General features: G+C 44.1%; 1 protein-coding gene across 3 annotated transcripts in view; it reads left to right on the top strand.

The window, feature by feature from the left end:
* The window catches only part of NKD1 (NKD inhibitor of WNT signaling pathway 1), a 124,975-nt gene that overhangs the window by 75,200 nt on the left and 23,756 nt on the right, over window positions 1-26,019 (top strand). For all 3 annotated transcript variants that reach the window (XM_053400187.1, XM_053400186.1, XM_053400188.1), the window contains one exon: window positions 25,275-25,381. In XM_053400187.1, the coding sequence (XP_053256162.1) occupies window positions 25,275-25,381 (107 nt within the window). The remainder of the gene's footprint in view (window positions 1-25,274; window positions 25,382-26,019) is intronic.

Here is a 26,019-nt window from a genome sequence, read left to right as displayed (position 1 = left end):
CAGCCCTGAGAGTGATTTAACATAAGGTTACCAGACGTCCCCGTTTCCCGGGGACAGTCCCCGGATTTACAAACCAGTCCCCATACAAAATCCATTTTTTATCTATCCAAGTTGAAAAGTGTCCCTGGATTCATTGAAAAAAATCTGGTAACCTTAATTTAACAGCCAGTCCCTTTTGTCAGGGAACTCTGGAAACTGGAGCTCTGCGAAGGGAATAAGAGTGTCCTACCAACTCTCAGCACCCTTAGCAGACTACAGTTCCCAGGGTCCTTTGGAGGGATGCCATGACTGTTAAAATGGTATCATAGTGCTTTAAATATATGGTGCAGATGTGTCTATCGTCAACAGTAAGAACAAATTGTAACAACAACAAAAATGTTGCTGAGTATCTTCCTCAGAAGGATTGTTCCAGGTCAAGGTTCCAGCAGTCATTTTATCCTATCAGGGAATTTTGCTATTTTCTCCCCTATTTTGTTAAAAAACAAACAAACAAAAAAACCCTAAAGAGAAACCTCTCAATGCACCTTTATGGTATGAAACACCAGCCATGAATATCTAAATCACTGTATGGCCTTGAGCAGTGGCATTATAGAAGGTGCAGTGAAAACCCCCTTAAGTCGTAATGTAATACGCAGCACCTGATATCCTCAAACTAGGTTGGCAGCAATCTTCTCTGTTAGGCAATGGAACACCTTTTCTTGGTATTGCTTATGTACAAGAAGTCTGACGGACATTGTTGAAAGCTGTGGCCTTTTCATGCAGATAAGTGTTTTCCCTCGCTGGATTCCCTTGCAGTTGCAAGGCAAGTAGATGGTTCCTTTCTTGTGGCTTCCTTGTTCTTTCTGTTTGAATTGGTTCCTCTATGAAGTAGTGCTTTGATGTTCCACAAGCCCACCCACAGTTATTCCAGCAAGGAATAATCTAACAGCACCACTCCCACAAGAGGTAAGGGTTACCAACTTGGATGGCATTAGAAGAGAATTAGACAAATTCACAGAGGTTAGGCTACTCTGCCTGCACTGTTGGAGGCAGAAATGCTTCTGAATACCAGTTGATGGAAGCCACAGAAGGAGAGGGTGCTCGTGTGCTCAGGTTGTGCTTGCAGGCTTCCATAGGCAAGTGGTTGGCTGCTGGGAGAACAAGATGCTGGACTAGATGGGTCATTGGCCTGATCCAGCAGGCTCTTCTTGTGTTGTTATGGCTGATGGGAGGTTACAACATTTGGGTCTTTTTAGTTTGGAGAAGAGGTGATGGAGGGGTATAAAACTGTGCAGGGGTGTGAAGGAACTGGAAAAGAGGAAAGTTTCCCCCTACTCTCTCATAACGCTGGAACTTATGGGCTTTCAATGAAGCTGAATGTTGGAAGATTCAGGACAGACAAAAGGAAGTGCTTCACACAGCACATAGTTAAATTGTGGAGTTTGCTGCCACAAGTTGTAGTGATGGTCAACAACTTGGATGGCTTTAAAATAGGATTGACCTACCTGTGCACCTGTCCCAGTGCTCTATCCAACAACGCCTGTTCTATTCCTTCTGGGACTCAGATTTCAGCTTCCTGCAGCTAGTGCCTAGTCCCGTATCAAGGATGAGCTTTAATCACAGCCCCCCAGGTCCACTACTTTCCTTCTCTTGGGAACCAATGGTCTGTGATGCTTTCCTGGTAGCACTATGGCACATGTCAGTAGAATAGTACCGTGTAGCCTTTTGTTGGCTTGATGTCACTGATCTGTGCCAAAGCCCCAACACTCATACTAAAACAAATAGCAGTTGATTGAATTTGCAGCTTCCCAGCTTTGGGAACCTTCATAGCATTGATTGTACTGAAGTTGGGACCAAAAGGCAAAGCAATAAACAGGGAAATAATTGAATCCCTTGCTTTTGTTTCCACATTGTCAGTGTCATTACCACCCCTCCCTTCACCCCTTTGTTATTAACAAGGCATCTGAGCAGCAAAGATGAAAAGAGCCGTCTGATCCGGTCCAAAAAAGAAGCTGGATTTGACTTCTGGGTTGTTATGTAAAGCTTGATCAAATCCTTTTCTTCTTAACAGACTTAACTGGTCAACAGCAAAAGGCTCTGGATTCTTGGATTAAGATAGTATTTGGTAAGAGGACTGGTGCATTAGTGCTTTTCTTTTGAACTGTGGAAAGAACAAAGTAAACATCAAAAGCCTTAAGCCACAAGAGCGGGTTGTTGACTCAGTGTTGATGCTTGACAAGAGGCTAGGACACAACTGGAGCGCTTCTGTTTACCAAGCGGCAGGCAGGCAGGCAGAAACTGTTGACCAATGTTGCCCATTTCAGCCTGTGCCTGCCTTTGATTTATTGGCTTCCCAAGTCCCTCTAAATCTGGGACAAATGAATTTTTCACACAGGGCATGCTGAAGTTAAGCAAAAAATAAAAATAAATAAAAACCAGAGATTAATATTGGCCACTGGTGGATACAGTTGACCATCTTGCTCTTCTTCAAAAGTAAATAAATCTCTTTTGGCAGCTGCTCAGAATGGGAAGCTGTAAATGCAAAGGACATTTCAGCTGGTGTGGCAGCTTATACATGCTGAAATCCTCCTGTGCACAGTGACCCAGTCTCTGCAGCCTGTAGCCTGAGAACAGCCCCAGACTTGCACCAAGATGGAACTCCTTCCTGGCACCTGGAAGTGACATCATCCATGGGTGGCTGTGGGATCTCCTGGGAAATAGGAAGATGGCCTGAGATGGCCAGATGCAGGAGTAGAAAGCCAGGAGGAAGTAGCCAGAGAGGAACGGGATGATATGGGATACAGAGGACAATTGTGAAGGGGAGCAGTAGGAAGGCAGGAGAGAGGGACAAAGCGCGAGAGAAATGGAAAAGCCTAGGAAAGGAGGGCTCTCGATTAATAGAGGGAGCTGCCTTATACTGAACCATTGGTCCATCTAGATCAGTACTGTCTGCACCAGCCGTTCCCAACCTTGGGTCCCCAGATGTTGTTGGGCTACAACTCCTATCCTAGCTAGCAGGAGCAGTGGCCAGGGATGATGGGAGTTGTAGTCCAACAACATATGGAGACCCAAGGTTGAGAAAGGCTGATCTACACAGACTAGCAGCAGCTCTCCAGGGCTTATAAAAACCATCCTATCCAAGTCAGCTTTTCAGCAAATCGTCTCATTGAGCAGCCGCTCAGATCCCTGTGCCTCGCCTCTTCTGGGCTCTCACCACCAGCCTACTGGCAGGAGCCCTGAAAACCTTTTCCTGCTTCCAGCAGAGCCACATCCCCTCACCTGCAGCCTCTCGTATGCATTGTTCATATGCATAATGCATTGTACGTATGTGCCCTCTGATGCATATCCTCACTTTGCTGTATGTGCCACCTTTCCTCTGCTGGCATCTGTTTTTGGAAATCGCACAGAGCAACTTCACGGAAGCAAGTTGTTCTGTGGAATGTCCTCCCTCCTTTTCTTTCTCACACGTTGACTTGGCCTCTGGCTGGAATCCCCCTTCATCCTGGACCTGCCAGCCTCCTGTGGAACCCCAAACTTGGCTGATGCAGCCCACAGAGATTGGGCTTGAGGCCAGGTGAGTTCAAGCCAGATTTCCAGGGGCCATTGATTGGGGGGTGGGGACTGCAGGGAGCCAGATGAAAAAGCAGAGACTGCTTGGTTGGGCATGTGGGCCTGAGGTTCCCCTCAACCCAAGTGATGTTTTATACGTGCCAAAAGGACCCAAGCACCACCTGAGCTGGAAACTGATAAGCTGGCAAATGGGAAAGGTACCATGAAACAACGGTTTGGCCAGGAGTGGGCTGCTGCTGCTGCTGCTGTTGGAGCTACAGCTGGATGCCAAGTTGAAACTGTTTAGCTTGGCTGGCAGGATGAAAATCGCCAAAGAAACACGAGACTGGTAGGGCTTAGCAGACGGCTTCCTGCGGTTGTATAACGATCCAGGAAATTGTAAGAAGCAGGTTGGTTGTTCACCAGCAGATGAGAGGAAAGTCTTGTGTTGTCATGCGCTCTACGGGGTGGGAGTGGCAAGGAAGGTATGCCCTTGTGTGTATAAGAGAGTTTGAACCATTCCCTTGACAAGGACTGGTAATTTAAATCTCCCAAGCTGCTGCTTCAAAATGATTTGGCCTGCTGGATTTTTTCCCTCCTCCTTCAAAAAATGTCAGGCTGAAAGTGTTTCACTGCCATCTGACAGTGACTCAGGCCACTTCTGCATCATGCATTTGGAGCATTATCATGCCACTTTAAACAGTCATGCCTTCCTCCAGATAATCCTAGGAACTGTAGTTTGTCAAAGGTGCTGAGAGCTGAAAGGGGTTCCCTATTCCCTTCAAAGAGCAACAAATCCCAGAGTTCCTTGGGAAGGGGAATTGCCTCTGCAGGGCCATCCCATAATTGATAGTTGATGGTTTCCAATTTTAATATTTTTATGTGGGTTTTTATTGTTTTTATTCTGAAATATAGCTGCATATAGGTATCACACACACACACACACACACACACACACACACACACACAGCATTCGAGAAGTTCCTGTGTCAATCTCTGGCATCCTTACTTCAAAGGATCAGGAAGCGAGTGGGTGGAGAAGACCCGTCTCCGCTTGGGACCCTGGAGAGCCACTGCCAGTCAGAGTAGGCAGTTGTTGGGCAATTGGACAAACTGTCTGAATTGGTAAAGAAGGCTGCCTGTTGCTGAATGTGTTGAGCCAAGGGGGGGGGGGAGAGAGAGAGAGACAGAGACAGAGACAGAGACTGAGACCAACTCTGCTCAAGGTCAACCACAGCGGGTGAACAGTGACTACAGCAAGGGCTCAAGACAGTGAAGTATTTTGAACCCAGCCTCTTTGGAAACAAGGAGAATGTCAGTGGTTTAATTCATTCTGCTTGAGGAACAAAGATCCCCTTTCTCCTTTTAATTGCCCAGTAATGATTCTTACTTGATCCTCCTCCCTGTGGCGTTTAGAAGGGTCTTGTTTATAACTGATATTGTGCAAAGTGAATCAAAATTCTAGCCTGCGCTGTTGAAAGTGGTACCCATTTTTGAGTCATGGTCAAGAAAGTGTGATTTTTGTTATGATTGGTTTATAACAAAGTTGCTACAGTTTTGGTTGTGGATGCCTTCTCTCTCCTGCTGCCCTTTCTCCCAGAACATCATGCTATCGCAACAGAGTTTAAGCCAGAATTGGGGGCTTCAACCAGTGTTGTTGGACTAAAACACCCATAAAAAAAGGTAAAGGACCCCTGACAGTTAAGTCCAGTTGCAGACGACTCTGGGGTTGCGGTGCTCATCTCGCTTTACAGGCCGAGGGAGCCGGCGTTTGTTGCAGACAGTTTTTTCTGGGTCATGTGGCCAGCATGACTAAGCCGCTTCTGGCGCAATGGAACACTGAAACCAGAGCAGCGCACGGAAATGCCGTTTACCTTCCCGCCAGAGCGGTACCTATTTATGTACTTGCACTTTTTGGGGGCGTGCTTTCGAACTTCTAGGTTGACAGGAGCTAGTACTGAGCAACAGCAGCTCACACCATCGCAGGGATTTGAACCACCGACCTTCTGATCGGCAAGCCCAAGAGGCTCAGTGGTTTAGACCACAGCGCCACCCGCCACCCATACTCCCTGATAAACGACTGGGAGTTGGGAGGACCACAAAATCCCCACGAAAGATCCTCCCACCCACCCCTTCTCTCAAACCCCCACAAAGAAAGAGAACAGGGGGAAAAGAGGGGAGCAATAATGAAAAAATAGAAAGTATGCCAGTTGGGGCCATAGCTCAGAGGCAGAGCACATTCATTGCGTGCCAGAGCTCCTGGGTTCAATCCCTGGTGTTTCCAGGTAGGGATGAGAAAAGACAGCTGCCTGAAACCATGGAAAGCAGTTGCTAGTCAGTGTCAACAGTGCTGAGATGCACCCGTGGTCTGACTCAGTGTAAGGCAGTTTCCTCTGTTCCTAGCTGTTCATTTAGTAAGCGAAACCGAACTCGAGTTCACATGGAGAGTTGTGTGTAGTGTAGAATGCTTCAGGGACTCCAGACGTTGGCTTGGTTGATCCTTCTTACTTTGCCAAAAAAAACTTCACGAGCTTTTCATCTTGCATTGTTTAATATGGAAGGTTCTCAAGAACTGAACACAATATTAATAAGAATAATAACAACAGAAAGTAAGTAAGTAAGCGAGGTGGATGGTGACTGGGGAGAGGGCAATCTCTGCTGCGGTATCCTTTTTGTGGAATCCTATCCCCAGGAAGACTCACAGTTCACAATGGATATTGGCCAGGGATGTTGATCTTAATCATGTTGCCCTGGATAAACTGACTGCACGCTGGAATGTAGGGATGTCTGAGAAATTCGATTCGGTTCACATTTAAAAGCAAACCTACCTAATTTGTCCTTTCTGAAGCAACACAACCGAACAACAACACAACACGAACACAACCACCCTCTGAAATTTTCACATTTCCCCAGCTTTTGCAGTGCAGTTCTCCAGCCAAGTAACTTGTCCAGTAATGCATATGCTATGGTAAAGTGTACATTGAAATGCATGAATTAGTGATAATGACTTACAAATGCGCTTTATATTTTAGGGGGAAATAGCTTTGTGAAAGATGCGTATATTGAGAGAAATCTGCACTAAAATGCTGATGAGGATTGTTTCTTAAAAATATATATACATATATCTCAAACTGATGTGGAAATGTGGGGGACTGAATTTGAAACAGGAACAGTGAGAAACTGGGAGAGGCCAAAATGGGTTGCTGAATCTTTTGATATGGAATGCACCCAATAAGCCTGTAGTTCTGCATTGTGATGGAAAGACAAGCAGCAGTAGACAGGCTGTCCTTCTGGGAAGGCATGGCTAATGTTTTTCATGGTGGAACCTCTTGTAGCCTCCTGAGAAACTTCAAGTTTCCTTGAAAAATGTCCAAAAACCGTGGTTCTGATTCCACAGCCTTTCAGCTCCATAGAACACAATAGGATGCCCCTTGATTCCAAATGCCCTATCTTCACAAAGGTGCAGTTATCGACTCCACAACCCACTGCTTTTTCTTTGAAAGTTCAGGGGCAATGGCACTGTATGTCTGAGCCAAGCCGTCCCCGCCCCCCCCCGTGTTGTGTGTAACAGTCCCTCCCTTCTCTCTTCTGGCTCGAAAGCAAGTGTCCCAGTTAGGGAGAATCACCCGAGGAAATGGAATTTCCAAGCTATCTTTTCATAAAGTTTGTTAAATTCTGGAAGCCCCTTGGGGCAGGGTGGGGGTGGGGAGATGGATGGATGAATGTTTTCAGACACAACAACCCCATTGTCTTGGCAAATCTATAACAAACACCCAAGCACACACATAGGCGGCAGCAATTGCAGGAGGAAGCGAAGGGAGAGAGAGAAAAATGGGGGGAGGACCTTGCCTTGGTCAGCTTGCTGTCCCAGATTGAAAGTGCGAGAGCAGCCAGGGGCCTATTGTGTGCTTTCGGCTCGACTTCTGCTTGGAATAGCCGCAGAAACCCAAAGTTTTTGCTCCACAGGCAGAACAAGTGGCCTTTGTTACCTAGACAGATTACAGCCTTCCCCCCCACCCTCTCCTAAAGTCTGCTCTTCATAAAAGCCCAGCGTGAACAGTGGAATTTCTGACTTGCCTCAGATTCTGAGGCGACTTTTATAGTTTTCAAGTAGCTTCGGGGTTATATTTTAAAAGTTGAATTTCATCACATGTTTTAAGTTTGCTGAGGAGGAGGGGGGAAAGATGTATTTTTAGTGGGGGTGGCAAGTTTTTGCTTCTCTTCACATTCTCTCCCCCCGCTTTAACAGATGTTTCATCTCAATCATATCCAGACCTCAAAGCATGAGCACCAGTCAACTCTTTTTTCCCCTCTCCTGTGGAAGGAAAAGAGAAAAATGTCATTTATTTGGAGGAGAGTCAGTCTCCCCTTCACAGTGGGTTTTTTTTTCCATTTCATTTTATGGAACCACAATTAGTCTGTGAGTTAAAAGCAAATAATAATAATAATAAAAACCATGAAGGCTGCTGAAAATTAACCTGGAGCAGCACCTCTCCCGTATAGATGACCTGGAGACCAGCTGTTCATTTTACGTGGAAACTTTTCCTTCCCACTCCATCCTGCTTTGGAAAAAATAATAATATTTTTTTTAAAAAAGGTCTGCAAATGTTCAGGTTTTTCTTGTTCTGTAAGTCAGATCTTGGAATGCAGCTAGTCCTATAGCCAATGAAAAGGTCTTAGTGTACCCACAGCTCATAGCATTGCATTAAGAAAGGTTTTGTATCTATATCTAATCTATATCTATCAGTCTATTCATGTGTATATGGATGTAGATTGAGTGGTGCTTTTAATTTCTACAAGTTGAAGACGCATTGCTAATGGAGGACTTTCATGGATTTCCATTATAAGTGTTGAGAACCTTTTTTAAAACCAAGGGCCACATTCCATTCCGGCAAATGTTCCAGGGGCCGCATACCAACGGTGGGTGGGGCCAGAAGCAAGGATGGGCGGGGCTGCTAATGTAAATTTTACCTTTGTACAGTAGTTTCTACATATGCTCACATACACCTCTCTGTCCCTCATCCAGACAAGCAAGAGGCATGGGCACATTCTATTCTTGCCCCGGTATGCTTTTGATGTTTCAGTCATTCGATAGCAAAGGTGCCTTTTGTCTAGACAGCTTGGGGTGCTGGAGGAATCTGCTCTGGCTCTGAGGTGAAGGACACAATCTAGCCAAAGTAGTTCCACTTAAATCAATGGGAGAAAGTGGCACCTCTAGAGACTTGGAAGACTTGGGTCATAGGCCCAGAGACATGAACGTGCATATACTAACTCAAATGCAAAGATGTAAATTTAGAATTTTAAATCAAGCCAGCCAATTTTGCATCCTGAGAAATTCCTCAGTTTATATCAGTTTGTCTTTAATTAAACTATCCCCAATTAAATTCTCATCAGATTCTGCTCCAAACCAGTTAAATGTATTATTTATTTTATTTGTTACAATCAGTCCTCTTTCCCAGGGAACTGTAGCTCTGTGAGGAGACTAGGGGATTCCTAACAACTCTCAGAATCCTTAGGAAACTACAGCTCTGGGGGAAACCCATAACTGTTTAAAGTGGTGTCACAGGTCACATTCACACCATGCATTTACAGCGCTATGTGGAGGCAGAGCCAACGACAAGCAGAGCCAACTTATTCTAGTTTTGCCACATCTTCCTCCTTGCTGAGTTCTGTAAGGACAAGGAAGTTGATGGGCAGTACCACCCTCTGGACTGGCGGTGAAAAAGAAGGCAGGCTGGATACTGCCCCACTTACCCTAACAGATCAACCTCTTCTGTTCTGGGAATCACCAGCCTCCCTCATGCAGTGGGTACCCAAAGGCAGGTACAAGTAGCTAGCTACATGTAGCAATGGGGGTATGCTTTGACAGTGCTCCAACTCAGGGTCACCATGGGGCTTTGTGGTAGGGTAAAAACATCAGCTTCCCCTGCCGTTCCACTTGGTATACCCAAATCCAGGAGATGGGTAGGTGACAGCACTGAGCTATGCTGGGATTTTGTGCCCTTGGTAGCTGCCCAAGGATGCTGTTGTCTGCCAGCAACCTTGTGAGTCCCTTGGTTTTATACAATGGATTAAAAAATGTTCCTAAACCTGCCCATGACAGCAGGAGCATCAGTTGCATGCTTGGTTCATAGCACGCCAAAGAACGTTCAAGATCGGTCTCTGCAGCGTTCTGTCTTTGCGATGAGCTGCGCGAGGGTCATAGTGACAGCTTTCCCCATGGGAAGCAATTTTGATGAAAAGGTTGATATGCTTATTCTATCGTCCTGGTAAGCTTCAGAACTCTTGTTATCATTGCCAATGTGGCAGAAACCCAGTTTTCTCCTTGAACATCTAAGTTAGACAAGAGACTGGTCGGAAATCAAAGCCTGCATTATTAATGGCATTACCTACGCGCACAGCCTTCATTTAAATAGTGTTGCGTAGGCTTTTCCTTAAGACTTTAAAAGTAAAATAAAACAAAACCCTAAAGGGACCACACCAAAAAAAAAAAAGACGAAATGAAAAGGCAAAAGAGAGAGAGAGAGACTGTGGAAACATAAATATGTAAAATTTGGGTTGTGCAAGAGGAGTGCTGTGTTGCGGCATCTGTAAATTGCAGTTGCCAACCAAAATAAGCAACCTTGGAAACGAGAGCAATTTGGTATGTATTATTCTGGGTGGGTCTATCTAGAATTTGCCTTGCCTCCCCTGCCTCTTGCCCCCTTGGTTCAGAGTAGGGCTATTAACCAGAGTAGGGCTATTAAGGAATTTCAGTGGGTGAAGCAGAACATCTGCTCCACACACAGAAAGTTGGCTATGATGAAAACAGGATGCTAGACTAGATGACCCACTGGCCTGATCCAGCAAGCTCTTATGTTTGTATGTGAGTTGAAATCCGAAAAAATCTGGACCAGGGATAACCATCATGGCATCTTCCACATGTGGTTGGGCTCCCAACTCCCATCAACCTCAGCCAGCATGGCCAATGGTGGTGGGAGATGTGGTTCAACAGCATCTGGAGGGCACTACATCAGAAGGGCTGTAGTTTAGGCATAGAGCATCTTCCTTGCATTCAGAAGATTCCAAGTACTTTTTCCAGGTAGGGTTGGAGAGCTGCTGCCAGTAATCACAGATGATACTGAGCTTGATGGAGTGATTCTACTTGTTGTTGTTTTGTCGTTTAGTCGTGTCCGACTCTTCGTGACCCCATGGACCAGAGCACGCCAGGCACTTCTGTCTTCCACTGCCTCCCGCAGTTTGGTCAAACTCATGCTGGTAGCTTCAAGAACACTATCCAACCATCTTGTCCTCTGTTGTCCCCTTCTCCTTGTGCCCTCCATCTTTCCCAACTATGCTGTTGCTATTGTTTTCAGTTCTTACCCACCTTTCACCATAAGGGCCCAGAGCGGGTTACAGCAACTTAAAAAAAAACACCCCACAATAATTTGTTCAGAACAAATTATAGCTACAAGAAAAAGGTGGACCCTTAAATACATGTGTTGTCAAAAGCCCAGGTAAAAAAGGAAGCTGTACAACTTGGCCCAGCAAGACAAGCACAGCTGGATGTGTGACAGTTCCCTATTTTTGCCCTCCCAGCAAGTCACAAGTTTAGCCTCTGCTAGACCATCATTCATAGCTGGAGGAAGATTTTCCAGCAGGGTAGCTGTGTTAAGTCTCCTTGCAGTAAAAGTGAGTCCTGTGGCACCTTAAAGATTAACAGACTTATTACAGCATGAAGCCTTTGTAAGTGTGATCCTGAAGTGTAAATACACATAGTTGGGGTGGGATTGTGTAGTCCACAAAAGCTTGTGAATAACTATGTTCAATACTGTTTGTGCCTGCAAACATTTTGGGGTAGTCATACTGCTTCATTTCCTATCCATGCACATCCCAAAACTCCCTGATGAGATCCTACAACTTTCTGTCCTGTCTTTGTTGCACTGCATTGCAAAAGAGTGGCCCCCCAGTTAACAATAATATGATAACATTGAGAAAGCGTACCAGGAAAAAAGAAATTAATAAAGCAGAATGATAAATGCCCACTAATGCACTATCATTGCACCAGTGACATGTTGGAGAATACACCTGGACACAAACACTCCAGTCTGGAGGGGCTGCTAGTCTTTAAGGTGTTGAAAGACATTTTGTTTTTTGAAAAAGACTGCTCCGCTTTGAGGCTTACATGTTGCAGAGGCTGGACTTACACATCTCTCAGTCAGTTAATTGATTAAATCAGTGTGCATGTTGTAAAGCATGGGTAGGCAAACTAAGGCCCAGGGGCTGGATCTGGCCCAATCGCCTTCTCAATCGGGCCCGTGGACGGTCTGGGAATCAGCGTGTTTTTACATAAGTAGAATGTGTCCTTTTATTTAAAATGCATCTCTGGGTTATTTGTGGGGCATAGGAATTCGTTCATCCCATAGATGATAGATAGATAGATAGATAGATAGATAGAGAGATAGATAATAGATAGATAGATAGATAGATAGATAGATAGATGATAGATAGATAGATAGATAGATAGATAGATAGATAGATAGATAGATGATAGATAGTCTGGCCCCACACAAGGTCTGAGGGACAGTGGACCAGCCCCCTGGCGAAAAATTTTGTTGACCCCTGTTGTAAAGTCTCAAATTGGAGGAGCTTAGTACAGACTCCTAGGGGAAGAGGGGAAACACTGTCCCTATATGATTGAAATAAATAGTTTTATATACTTATCTTCATTTCTGACACGAAGAAGAAATTGCCATATTTACATTCCTTATCACTGAATTCCCTAAGGCCAGTAATAATTATAACTTAAACACTTCAGTGCAGTTAAGCTGGTATGGCTGGCCCTAAATATTTGCACTGAAGAATCTCTTATCAGTGCAACATTGGAAGTTTATGGTGCTGCAACTGGCCATAAGAACAGGTGAGAATCTGTGGGCATACCTAGCATTAATTTGGAACCTTGCCTTTTAAAATAACCACCACCACGCTTTTGATACTTAGCAGTATAATATTTCATCATTAGTTCATTCTAGCCCAAACTTGCTAATTTTTGAGAGAAGGGGTGTGTGTGCGCGTGGAGAGGGAGGCGGGGGGGAGGGTGTAGAGAAAGAAATCATTCTTCTTTGATCTCTGCAGAGATGGGAAAGGGCTGTTCTGTTGAGGCTTTTGGCTAACACAACAAACAGTGTTTAAAATTTAACTTTGCTTAATTAATTAGTAATTCTGTTTAATGCCGTCTGATCTTCATCCAAAAGGTATTCTGAAGCTTGAAAAAAGTGAACATCAAAGTAGGTTGGGTGAAGATGGTCAAGTAAGGCATTTAATCTGGCAGTTGCTGTTGATGAAACATACCAGCCAGGCCACTAATTGGGAAGAGAAAGGACTGTCTGGTATAAATTCATCAAACAATTTAGTGTGAGGAATTGAAGTTTGGTGCCTGAGCTTGTACTGAAGTGATATAATTGCTAACTAATAGCAGTTTAGAACTGCCATATGTTTTGGCAGCGTCTGTCAAACAAATATTTTTTTAAAAAAGAAAGGAGAAAGTATATCTCTGTGGGTGGGTGAGAGAGAGAGAGAGAGAGAGAGAGCGCCTTCTAAATGCAACAAATGAGATGTCCCTTACCAACGAACAGCCACTGCAAACAGAGATCAAGCCACTAGAATCTGTCTTCCAAAGTTATGGTAAATGCACCCCCCATGGCACTGCCATGAGAACGCTAAGCAGGTTGGTATCAGTTGACACCTACTCTGCAAAATTTTGTAGCCCTTGCCAACCGGAAGTGCCTAGTATTGCTGTTAAGATGGAGTTGTGTGTCCCACTGGGTTTTAGACACTCATTGGTCTAAACGACAGTTGGTACACACTGGCAGAGGAAGGGCGTGCTGGGGGTCCGGTCCGCCCCAGGTGTCATCCCTGAGGGGGGTGACATCACCACGCCACCCCCTTGGGACACTCACTGCAGGTGGCGCCTCCGTGTTTGCCACCCCGCCCCCGTGGGACACTCGTCCCGCCCCCGGGTGCACAGCACGTGTGCCACTCCTGGTGCCGGAGCAGCTAGCTCCTCCTCTGGGTACACAACGCAGCAGCTGCAGAATGCTTGTGAGTACCAGGTGTTCAGATCATATCACACCTATTCCACACTGGCTACATTAGCCAGCTGTTATTCATTTATTTTCCCAATTCAAGATGCTGGCTTTGTTCTTTGATTCTCTAAACCAGGGGTCAGCAAACTTTTTCAGCAGGGGGGCGGTCCACTGGCTCTCAGACCTTGTGGGGGGCCGGACTATATTTTGGGGTAAAAAATGAACGAATTCCTGTGCCCTACAAATAACCCAGAGATGCATTTTAAATAAAAGCACTCATTCTACTCATGTAAAAACACCAGGCAGGGCCCACAAATAACCCAGAGATGCATTTTAAATAAAAGGACTCATGTAAAAACATGCTGATTCCTGGACCGTCCATGGACTGGATTTAGAAGGCGATTGGGCCGGATGCGGCCCTGGGTCTTAGTTTGCCTACCCATGCTCTAAACCTGTGGTACCCAACCTGTTACATGTTGTTTAACCCCCATCATCTCTGACCGTTGGTTACGCTGGCTGGGGCTGTTGGGAGTTGGAATCTAACAACATCTGTTGGGTGCCATAAGCCTACTCCTGCACTTAACGGTTATCTGAAGGGCCATTTGCACCCTTGTGGGCCTGCCTATGTGTGGGCCTGCCTATGTGTGGGGGGACTAAGTTCCATTCCAGAAGAGGCCAGAGGGGGCAGGTGTGTAGTCAAAACCTGGTTGGGGTCAAGATCCATTGGAGGAACTTAGTCAGAGTCCTTTTACTGTCTCGCCAGAGTGGTGGATGCTCTGGTTATCTCCCGCTTGGACTACTGCAATGCACTCTACGTGGGGCTACCTTTGAAGGTGACTCGGAAACTACAACTAATCCAGAATGCGGCAGCTAGACTGGTGACTGGGGGCGGCCGCCGAGACCATATAACACCGGTCTTGAAAGACCTACATTGGCTCCCAGTACGTTTCCGAGCACAATTCAAAGTGTTGGTGCTGACCTTTAAAGCCCTAAACAGCCTCGGTCCAGTATACCTGAAGGAGCGTCTCCACCCCCATCATTCTGCCTGGACGCTGAGGTCCAGCGCCGAGGGCCTTCTGGCGGTTCCCTCATTGCGAGAAGCAAAGCTACAGGGAACCAGGCAGAGGGCCTTCTCAGTAGTGGCGCCCGCCCTGTGGAACGCCCTTCCAGCAGATGTCAAAGCGATAAACAACTACCTGACATTCAGAAGACATCTTAAGGCAGCCCTGTTCAGGGAAGTTTTTAACGTGTGATATTTTACTGTATTTTTGGTTTCTATGGAAGCCGCCCAGAGTGGCTGGGGAGGCCCAGCCAGATGGGTGGGGTATAAATAAATTATTATTATTATTATTATTATTATTATTATTATTATTATTTACACAGGACAAGTGACTCAGAGTGAGGGGTGAGCTCTGAGGCTAAGGTCTAGTGGGCAGAGATTGGCTCTTGGGGTTCAGCTGGTAGAATGCTCAGGGGGGCTGGTATTGCAGCCCAGATTGTGCCCTTGAGGGGAAAAAGTTCCATCTGCCAAACTTGCAATGGAAATAGTGTTGGTGGAGGAGGCAGCCCTACTTTAAGCCGCGAGCTATAAGTGCTTAGTCTCCATCCATTGATTTCTTCTTACAAATGCCCCGTGTTTGTGTTACTTTGGGGGAAATGGGCTTGCCAAGGTAATGCTTAGTCCTGGGCAGAACAGAGCATTCACCATTTGTCTCTAACCTGCACCAGGCACGCTCATTTGGTTTTCCTAATGGAGGCTGATTTCTGTTTGGCTTGGGTGATTTCTACCTCCTTTTCCCGTTTGGTGGGGGGGGGGTTGGGGTAGCAGAAGATAAGCATCTTGGGGAATATGTTTCAATCAGTGCAACCATGTGCTTAGCAGGGGGTGATGATACTTTTTCATTCATGTCTTAGAATTAAAACTTGAAAGTGAAATTTGAATTTGAAGATAATTGCCTGGTTACAGGACTCCTTTAATTTGGACTCTGAAAACTGGTTGTTTCTTATGATCAGGGCTGTACAGCTCACATGGAATTTGTCTGCCTTATTTGTCCAGCTAGCCAGAGGTTGCCGAAGAAACCTTAATCCTGCATTCTGTTTTGTGCAGACATAATATCTAACCATGGTTCTTTCCTTAACCTATATTTGAGTACACGCAGCAGCTGCTGTAGGTGCTGTATGGGTGTGACTGTGCACACACATATCGCACCGAACCCAAGAGTAACTCCAAACATCAGAAAACACAGGCAGTGTGGGTTGGGGGCAGGGCAGCCTTATGGGGGCCCAGCCAACACGCACGGGGGTCTGGAACATAACCCCTATGAGAATCAGTCGCTGCCTGTATTTTATTTAAAAACCTATATCAGGGATGGGAAACTTGTAAAAAAAAAAATTACTGCAAAAATAGAAGTTACTGGACTCCCATAATCCCTAAACATTCACCAGGCTGGCTGGAATTGATGGGAGTTTAAGTCCAACATCTGGAGGGCCTCAGGTTTTCCATCCCTAACCTGTATTGTGGTTCTGTGAACCAGGATGTGGCACAGTGTTTTGAAGTGGATTTGCAAGCTACATACATGGATCAATCAAAGCTAAGATAGCGAGCAAAACATGGTCTGGAAGTTGCCCTGGCAATTAGATCTTGCTAGTATCTCAATGCTGGTGTCTCCTTATACAAGTGATCTAGGGACAGAGTTTATGTCAGCAAGCCAAACCATGGTTTAAGTGTGGAATGCTTTGGAATTTAACTAGGATCAAAGCAAGAAACCATGGTTGGCACTGGCCATGTCAAATCCTTGGTCTGCTGAAGCTAATTGAGGTTCTCTTTTGCTTTCTATCTTGCCCTGAAAATTTTGATTTGAATTCTTTTCATTCCTGGCTCTTCAAATGCTTAATTAGTGATTGTGCCAATTCTCCAACTGAACGTTTTCTTTCCGATGGCACAAAATCAAGACCCTGCTGGTAAACCACAAATGAGTCTGTGTAATGCTACCTGACAACATTCTTTGTTTATCTAAATTAGTCTTTCTTTTTCTCTCTCTCTCCCCACCACCCTTACCGCAAATCTCTAAAGTTTGGAGAGAATAATAACTCTTGAACCCATAAAATGCCTCTTTCTTTTTTAGCTTGATTATATAAAAGATGATAGAATCCCCCCACTGTTGCTTAATTCCAAAATGTTTAAATCCAGGCCATTCAAGAAAAATCTGACTGTTCTTCTGGAAAACATGTCTGTTTCGACTTTGATGTGTCTCCAGGAGAAAAGACTTCCAAGTTTGCTGGACAGCCACCAAGAAAGCCTTTATATCTCATTTTTTCTGTTCAAAATCGCCACCTGGATAGTATCGGCAAAGGGCTTGTTCATGGTTGATCTTAAAAGCTATGATATAGCAGGAAATGATTTTCAAGGCATGTATGGATAAGCTTTTCAGGACTTTGTAGAGCGGAGTATTTATTATTCCTTTTCTCCCAGGCTAATTAAACAATCCATGGCCTTTTAAACTCTGGGGGGGGGGGGGTGGAATTGTTTTTGTTTGTTACTATGTTGTGTATTTTTGTGTTTTTATATTGTAAACTGTCTTGTGATCCTCGGATGAAGGGCAGCATAGAATTATTATTATTATTATTATTATTATTATTATTATTATTATTTTTCATTGCTAAATGCATTAATCAGCAGTTATTTCAGTGTGGAGCATCTCGTGGTGGATTAGGTGTGAACCCTGTTTGATTTAGTTACAGAGCATCATTGTGTCTGTGGTCTTGAGAATGCAAAAAGCAAAAAAAAGGTGGTTCATGCACATGCACATTTTGTTTGAGAGAATGGCAGTGGTTTGGTGCAAAGTGTCATGAGCCCTGAGAAAATGTCTTGGTAAGGCTGGTATGATGGGTAGGAGAAATGGGATGAGGTTATGGAAATGGATCTTGAAGAGTTCCCATGTTTTGAGAGTTGCTGGTTTGGATGCTGGGGAGGGGCCAAGTAAACTGTCCGGGGGAAGTCCTTCCCTTTGGATATCTCAAGAGTAGAGGAGGAGCCACCTGACGTGACTCCTACTCTTCCTCCCATCTTCAGATTGCTTCCCACCTCTAGGGAGGCGCCCATGGCAATATTGGACAGGGAGTTGACCAGCATGGGGACGCCTGCCTTGCTCTTCAAAAGGAGAGCTTGGGGGCATGTCAAGTGTTGGGAATAACATCTTATCTGCTTAGCCATGTTCCTCAGTGCTCTGATAGAACCACTGACTTGCATACCTTGTAACCTGATCTGTGTTTGGTTTATGCAGTGAATTCTGAAATAAAGCCTTTGGCAATAATTGAGCTGAGAGTGCGAGTATCCACGACTGGGGGCCAGGGCACAAAAGGCGTTAAAGTATCATGAGAATGCAGAAAGTGTGATGCAAAGAGTTTAAAATCTTACAAGAACGCATACTATTTCTTCATGAATGCGTAGTTCATGGTGCATGGGTAGAAAGCACGGTGGATTTTTGGAATTTTCAGATTGCCGAATATTCAGATTGAGGTTCAGAAGTGACAAGGCTGCAATATTCAAACCAACTATCGTTCTCTCCCTGCACCCACTTCCAAGCATTTTGTCAGAAATCCCTGTTGGCATGGAATTCTTAAAGAGCCGGTGGTATTATTGCCTGCCTTTATTGGTTAAACTCAGCAACAGCCTGAACACAGACTGCAGATTGACAGTAATGGATTCAGCACCCTTACACATATGCTTTTTGTTCTCTCTTGTTCTTTCTCACAAATAGATGTTATTAATTAACTGTCCTCGGCAAAAAGACATCTGTAAGTATACTTGTGCCAATTAGCTTTCTTTAATGCAGGAATAGTATTTCACAACGTTTGAAATGTAATAGTTTCCTCGCTTTGTTGTATTTCCAGTTTCAAATAGAAAAGGAACATTGTAGTGTGGCGTTCAAGGCACATATTTCCCAATTAATAGCAAAAAGTCGGAGAAAAGGGACACTGTGAAGAAACAAATGCAATGTTTTTCAGAGACGCACTAATAATTTTGAATAAAAATGAGAAGAAAGGGCCCTGTTTGGCAGTATTTGGGGGGCAGTGGGAGGGGGGAAAGGACGCTCAACTCAGGAGTTTCCTCTTACCTGTAGAGGTGGGAAATCTCAGGCCTGGGGGCTGAATGGTGCCCTCCATGCATATCTATCTGGCCCCTGGAACTCTCCTCAGGGCACACAACCCACTGGCCCTTTCTTTGTACCCTGAGTTTTTTTGCCTGGCTTGAAAATGCTTTTAAACGCTGATAATGCCTATTGCTTGTATGATGATGGTTGTGTAGGAGAGAGCCTATGGTACAAAGGTAAAATTTGCATGTTTTGCTCCACCCACTTTTGCCTCTGATTCCGCCCACCACTGTGGCCCACGACTGCATAGGCTTTGATAACGTCAAGGGACCCCAGTAGTCATCCTAAGCAGTGACTGGTGGAGGAGAGTGCATGCCAGTGGAGTTCCTCATAAGCTCAGATGACTTACGCAAGCGGGTGCCAAATTCTTTGTTTGAGCACTTCCCTTTCAAGCTGGCCATGGTGTAATTAAAGGTCAGTTTCACAATCGAAGGCTAGTTGCACAGGTTTATGCGCCTTGGGGTCTTGAGGTGTCTGTGGGCCCTTCAGAGCCTGCTGGTTCCATGTTAGATTCCCTAGCTCCAGCACACAGACATCTTTTAAAACGTGCTACGTGGTAATTAATCTGCATTAAGTCACCTTGAGAGACTTCTTGAAGCCCCTAAGAGATGACAAGGATGATTTTACATAAAGCTCACTGCTGCTGTTGGAGACTCAACACTCCATTGGGTAGGCTGGGCTTGGACTGTCTGTCCATGCCAGAACTGGCATTTTCATGTCCTAGGAAATGCAGGACGAGGCAGCGCTGGCTCAGAGCTAGACTTGTCACCCAACGCCTCCTCTGCAGGTGCAAGATCACTGACAGGAGGCGGAGGTGGTGCTTGCATGGAAGAGGGCTGGTCAGAAGCATCAGGTGACACAAGAACAGGCCCCTTCCCTGGCATCCTGCTTGGTCTCTCCCTGCAACTCAGCTCTATGCCCAGCATACTTCCTCTAGCAACTCTTGAGGCTTCCCAGGGACAGAATGAGTTCCTATCAACCCACTAGGACCCTCTCCTATTAAGAAAGGTTGGTCTCCTACAAAGAAAGTGTTTGGGACTTTTTAGTTTAGAGGAAAGACAAGTAAGATAGAAGACAGAAGTTTATACATGATAGAAGTTTCTAAAATAAAACATGGCATGGAGAAAGTGGATAGAGAAAAGTTTCTCACCCTTTCTCATAGCACTAGAACTCGTGGACATCCAGTGAAGCTGAATGTTAGAAGATTTAAGACAGATAAAAGAAAGGACTTCTTCATGCAGTGCATAGTTAAACTGTTGAACTCACTGCCACACGAGGTAGAGATGGCCCCTGACTTGGATGGCTTTAAAAGAGGATTTGAGAAATTTGTGGAGGATATTGATGGCCACTTGCCATGATGACTATGCTCAGCCTTCAGGGTCAGAGGCAGTAAATACTTCTGAATGCTGGTTGCTGGAAGCACTTGTGCTTGGGTGCCGCTTGCCCATTTCTTACCGGCATCTAGTTGGCCACTGTGAGAATAGGATGCTGAACTAGATGGGCCATTGGCCAGTTCCAGGAAGCTCTTATGTTCTCGTGTTGTCCCTGACATCATTGGACTCTAGACCTCTTGACGTCTCTGCAGGGCTCAAGAGGGCTCAAGACATATACAAATAAAGCTGGAAAAGCCTACCAACTACTCTTCCATGCCTCCTTACTTTAAAGTAGCTTGTGCCTCCCCTTGCAACTTTAAGGGAGACCATCTCAATGGTCTCTTCAAGTTGGGACCTGGCCTTGAGTTTGTGTCTCTGTAGCACCAGCCTCCAATGTCACAAAGTAGATGACTGTTGAAAATAGGATCTTAGGATTCTGTCTGCTGTTATTACCATAAGAGCAAACTATTTTTTTTAAAAAAAGATATTTATTGAAATTTTCCACTTTAATACATTTAAAAAAATCAAAAAAGAAAAAACAAAAAAGTTAAAAACACATAAAGTTTACAATCCTTATTTTTCTATAACATATTTCCCTGACTTCCCCACACCTCCCCTTCTTATATTCCAATTCAAATTGTTAGTTCAACAAGTTCTTATCCCCAATTTTTAACCTTTTTCTGTTTAGTTCATTTTAAAAACGCCAATTTTACCTTATAAACATCAATATTTATACATCAATTCTCATTCTTAAAACTTTTTTCTAAAGTCGACCCAAATTCCCTTCCACGACTTCCCCAATTTTCATACAAATAACAAAACAAAATAAAAGCAAAACCAGATTGTAATTATGCCCCCTTTGGATCCCCAAACCACCCCCCCTTTCCCGGTTTCAATCCCCAACAAATGTCCATCAGTCTTGATCTACTATCAGCCTGGAGATCTCACGTCCGAGGCTCTTAATTCTCTCTCAATTCCTCTCTGCCGGTTTTTTTGATAGTCCTGAATATTAAACTCCAGATTTTGGAGAAGCTCTAGCCAAATGGGATCCATATTTCTTCCAGCCAGACCTCCATACTTAAAAGTGGAGCCCGAATCTTGTTTCTTACTCCTTTCAAGTCCAAATGTCCCCAAAGCTCCAACTTCCACCTTAATCAGATTTGTAATCCTTGGATCTTCAGATCTCCACATAAGGAGATCTCTCCATTCTTCAATCTCCAATTCAAACCAGATTTTCAACATCAAGTTCTTATTTTCCTTTGTAGCCATCATGTCAGGCCTCTGGCTCTCCTTTGTCATCTGCAGCATTACAGCTCCTCCTTCCTTTTCCTCAGGAACAACATATATCTCTTTCTCCACACTCTCAAAGTTCTCAAGTTTCTCTTCTTGTCCAGCTGCATAAACTTCCTGAGTCAAGTCCTTATCAAATTCAATGAATTTATTTACTGTTAAGTCCAGAGTTGCAACATTTGTAGCCAAAACATCAATTTGGCCTTGTAACTTTCCCAAGAGAACAAAAACTCTGTCCAATTTAGCTTGTATTTTCCCTCCTTCAGCCATTCTTGTAATGACCCAAAACCCCCTCTAGAGGGATTTTGGTTACTTAATATTCCTTCCAGTTCAAATCCAAAAGTCAAGTTAATTTGTATCAGTTCTTCCTTATTGTAACAAATATTTGTTATATTGTAACAAATATAACCAGCAGAGACAACAGAAACAAAGTTCTCTTTTTCAGCTTTGACAGCTAATTTGACAGCTGTCAAACTCTTCAATACCTCTTCAACAGGCTCTCTCGCGGATCACTCCCGGGTCCGGGGGGGTGGCACTTCAGCTCCCAAAATTAGCTCTTATCCTCCAGTAAAATTACTTATACTGCCAAATCGTGAAATTAATGTCTTTTATCCAATAAACAAGAAAAAAATTATCTCGACCTTAGTTAGCTGATCCTTGCTTAAAATTATTTACAAGACGGGGAGACGGACTTCCTGTTTGCGCCTTCCCCGATCGTGCCTAATTAAAAAAAAAAAAATTCCTTTGTAAATCCAATTTCCGTACTACTCACGGGTTGTTGCTTTTAAAGTCCAATTGTTCACAAAAAGAAGTCAGCGCTCTCCAACCATGGCATGCGACTTCACTCCGCAGGAGAAGCAGTCGACTCTCAGCACCGCGCCGCTCACCCCGTCCCCCGTTCCGAAGCCTTTAAAAAGGCTCCTTCACGGGTCGGGGGGCGCAAATGGTGCCCGCTGAGTCACCAAGTTCACAGGCTTCACCGCCTGTGATTTCTGATGGTCCCTGCGTCGCCGCCGCGGCAGGACCCAACTCCTGCGGAGCCAATTCCCTCCGGAGCTCGGAGGGAATCCGCCATTAGCCGATGGCACTGGAAACAGGAGCCTTTTAATGCTTTCCTCTTATTTAAGATAGCAGTCTAGTCTGGACAGATTTAATATTGTTGGCAAGATTCTTGGTGGAAGTTCTCATTGTGTGTAGCTGAACTCTGGCATGTAGCTCAACGGTGTTTCTCAATTTATGGTTTTAACTCTCCCAGACAAGTATCCACATTTTATTTAATAGCTGCTTTCAGTACATTTTTGTTCCGTTTAGTGATCGGGGTTTCTGTCCAATTCGGTATGTCTCAGTTTCACATTTTTCCATTCTTAAGTTCAGTTCTCCACATGTCCACATCGGTTTGTGATATTTTGCGATGTCCTCATGAAAATTCATCAGTGAATTTCATCTGACGTACACATTTTTGTATGCCATTTTCTCTAATAGGCACAGTTTTGCAAAGCAATTTCCCCATTTATAATGCATTTTGGAATGTAATTTTCACGAACATATGTGCACACATGCACACACACACACAATTTACCCTAATATATGAATTTTTGTACACATTATGTGTCTGAAGAGCAGCATTACAAAATTAGGGGAAGTGCACATTTCAAAGGTAAACTCCAGTAATAAAACATGAACTCTCATAGCTACAATTTCCAGTACAATGCCTCCGACTACACCTAACTGGTGCCTGAACAAGGAACTGCCCAGTTGTATACATTGGGAAAACAGAATGTGGTAATATCGCACCCCTACCCTAATAGACAAAGAGTGCCATAAGCTCAGAGCAGCAATTCATGTAATCAGCAATGCCCAGGTAGTTTTGTGGCTTCCGGTTCCTCCAGCTATCTTTGGAACAGGACTGAGGGGTCTTGCCACGCCGCTCCCCCCAATCCGAAGTACAGCGGTACCTCAGGTTACAAACACCTTGGGTTACAGACTCCGCTAACCCAGAAATAGTACCTAGGGTTAAGAACTTTACCTCAGGATGAGAACAGAAATCGCGCAACGGTGGCAGCGGGAGGCCCCATTAGCTAAAGTGGTACCTCAGGTTAAGAATGGTTTCAGGTTAAGAACGGACCTCCGGAACGAATTAAGTTCATAACCAGAGGTACCACTGTGCATTAATTTGCACAGCAATCAGGTCAAGTCTCTGCTCGCTGATCCAGTGTGCCCATTTGTTAAGGCCGTTGGACTCTTTCATGTCCTATTTCTGCATGGGCAGGGAGGGACCAGTGAGACACATGGACACCAGCCCTTTTTCTGGCTTTTGACTCTTAAGGTGTATATTTTTAGAACCCAATTTATTTTTGTGTTTGTAAGTTGTTCAAGCTGTTCTTAATATTGTGTGTTTCAATGTTGTAGCCCACCCTGAGACCTTAGGCTGAAGCACAGGAAATAAATAAATAAATAAATAAATAAATAAATAAATAAATAAATAAATAAAATAAATAAAGTTATACACTGATATTTATGTGATTTTGTTTAAAACAAGATAGAGAGAGAGCGACTTTCCAATTGAAATTGGAGTGCTCAGTATGTTGAAATACAAAGGAGCATTTTAAAGGCAATAGTCCCCTAGCAACCCAATCTCAGGTAAAATGAGCAGAAAACCTTTGCCTGCATTCAGTATTTTTAAAAAAGTATTTCCAAGTCATTTATATGGCATCCTCCATCCTCCCTCCATATCTGCTCCCCACCCTGATTTTAAGGATCTAATTCATCCCGGGACAGTTTTCACCTGCTAGGAAATGTTACTTCAATGTTTAATTTAAACTTTCAAAATATGCTGACAGATTAAACTGTGATGTTTAAATAACTGGGAGTATTTATTCTCCATCGGGTTTGTTCTCTCTGCCTGAATGAAGAATCTTCTTTTAAGATTGGCAGAAGAGCAAAATTTTGGCATCAGTCTGGTGGTGGTTGTTGTTTTTAAAAAATCCATTATAGGCTTGACAACTACTGTTGTACGAGTGAATTAATATTTTGCAATGTCATAAAAGTTAATACTTTATAGCAAATTTGAAAAAAAAAGTGAAAAATGCAAATTCCACCTTTCCGTTTTCAGACCTAGCCATGGCACAGTATTACATAATGGTTCAGATTTAAAACTAACAACAGTTTACATTAAAACTACAGTGTGCAACCATAGTTAGAATCGGGTATATGATCTGTGGCTTGCACTATGCTTAGTTAGTATGATATCAGTGCTGATGTAACATGAAAAAGGAATGGAGAACAAAATATTGTCCTGTCAGAATGTTGTTCTGATCTAGAAGACTAGAAATGTTGATGCTGAACAAGATGCTGCACAGTTTTCTTTCTTTCTTTCTTTCTTTCTTTCTTTCTTTCTTTCTTTCTCTCTCTCTCTCTCTCTCTCTCTCTCTCTCAAAATGTATATACAACTTGTTTTTTTAAAAAACATAAGCCTCAAAGTGGTTTACAAAAGGAAGGGATATCTCGGTTCTTGAGACTTCATTTCTCCTTAATTAATCTGCTGTATTTTCTTTTCCTTTTTTTGTTGGGTGTGTAAGTTCTTTGGTTCCTGCTTCATTGCCCAGAGGGCATTTTAATCGAAGATGATGCTGTACTGGTGGTGTATTTTGTTAGCATTCAAATCGAATTTTCAGACATTAAGCCAACGACTCTGTAGACTCGACCTTTCAGAAGAACTTCACATAAAACGATTACTCCACATATTTGTGTACAAAATTAGTTGAGAACCGAGTTTTGAGATGAAATCGCAGAATAATGAGGTGTCTTGATGTGACAAGTGACTAAAGGCAGCCTTCTGAATTTCTCTCTTCTCCTGCCTCCCCCAGTGGCTTTGCCTCCAGAGAAGACAGATGGAGTTTGCAGTGGCGATGAAAAGAAAGTGGAGAAGGAAACTGATACACGTACCAATGTCAAGAAGCAGCTAAAATTTGAGGTAAGGACATTATTCTTTCTCTCCCTAGGCACACTTATCACTGCGATGCCCTGAGATAAATAATGTCCATGACTAAAGCCTCTCCCTCTATGTCTTGATCAATCCTGATGGCAAGAAGCGAAGGAAGGTGATGGTGGCAATAGCATATGGAGGCCCAAGGTTCTGGAAGGTAAAGCAAGGTCAGGACCTTGGAAGAGGATGAAAATGATGGTGTAGGACCATAATTGGTGGTCTTGCAGCTGAGGATGAAGATAAAGTTGTTTCAGTGATGTCTTGGGGCCAGTATAGCCTGGACTAAGAAGTCAAGATGGAAGCCCCACCCATTGTATGTGGCACCTGACCATTTCAATGGCATGCATTGTTGGGAGGGAGACTCCCAATGGGCTTGCATAACATAACACTGTATCCACTGTTGGTTCTACTCACAGTTTACCCACTGAGGTTACTGGAAACGACAGAATTAGGCCCATCAGTTTCAGTGGGTCCATACTGAGAAGAACTTGGCTAGATACAACACTGGAAAAGCCCCTCCAGCTCCGATTGTACTCCTCAACCATCAACTCCGACTGCGTCGGCAAGCTTCAGTATGTGCTATGGCTGGCCACACTGAGACCATTTCATGAAAAGTGACATACAAA

Source organism: Podarcis raffonei, chromosome 8 (genome assembly GCF_027172205.1).
Source record: "Podarcis raffonei isolate rPodRaf1 chromosome 8, rPodRaf1.pri, whole genome shotgun sequence".
Classification (NCBI taxonomy): domain Eukaryota; kingdom Metazoa; phylum Chordata; class Lepidosauria; order Squamata; family Lacertidae; genus Podarcis; species Podarcis raffonei.
This window is presented reverse-complemented; position numbering and strand designations above follow the sequence as displayed.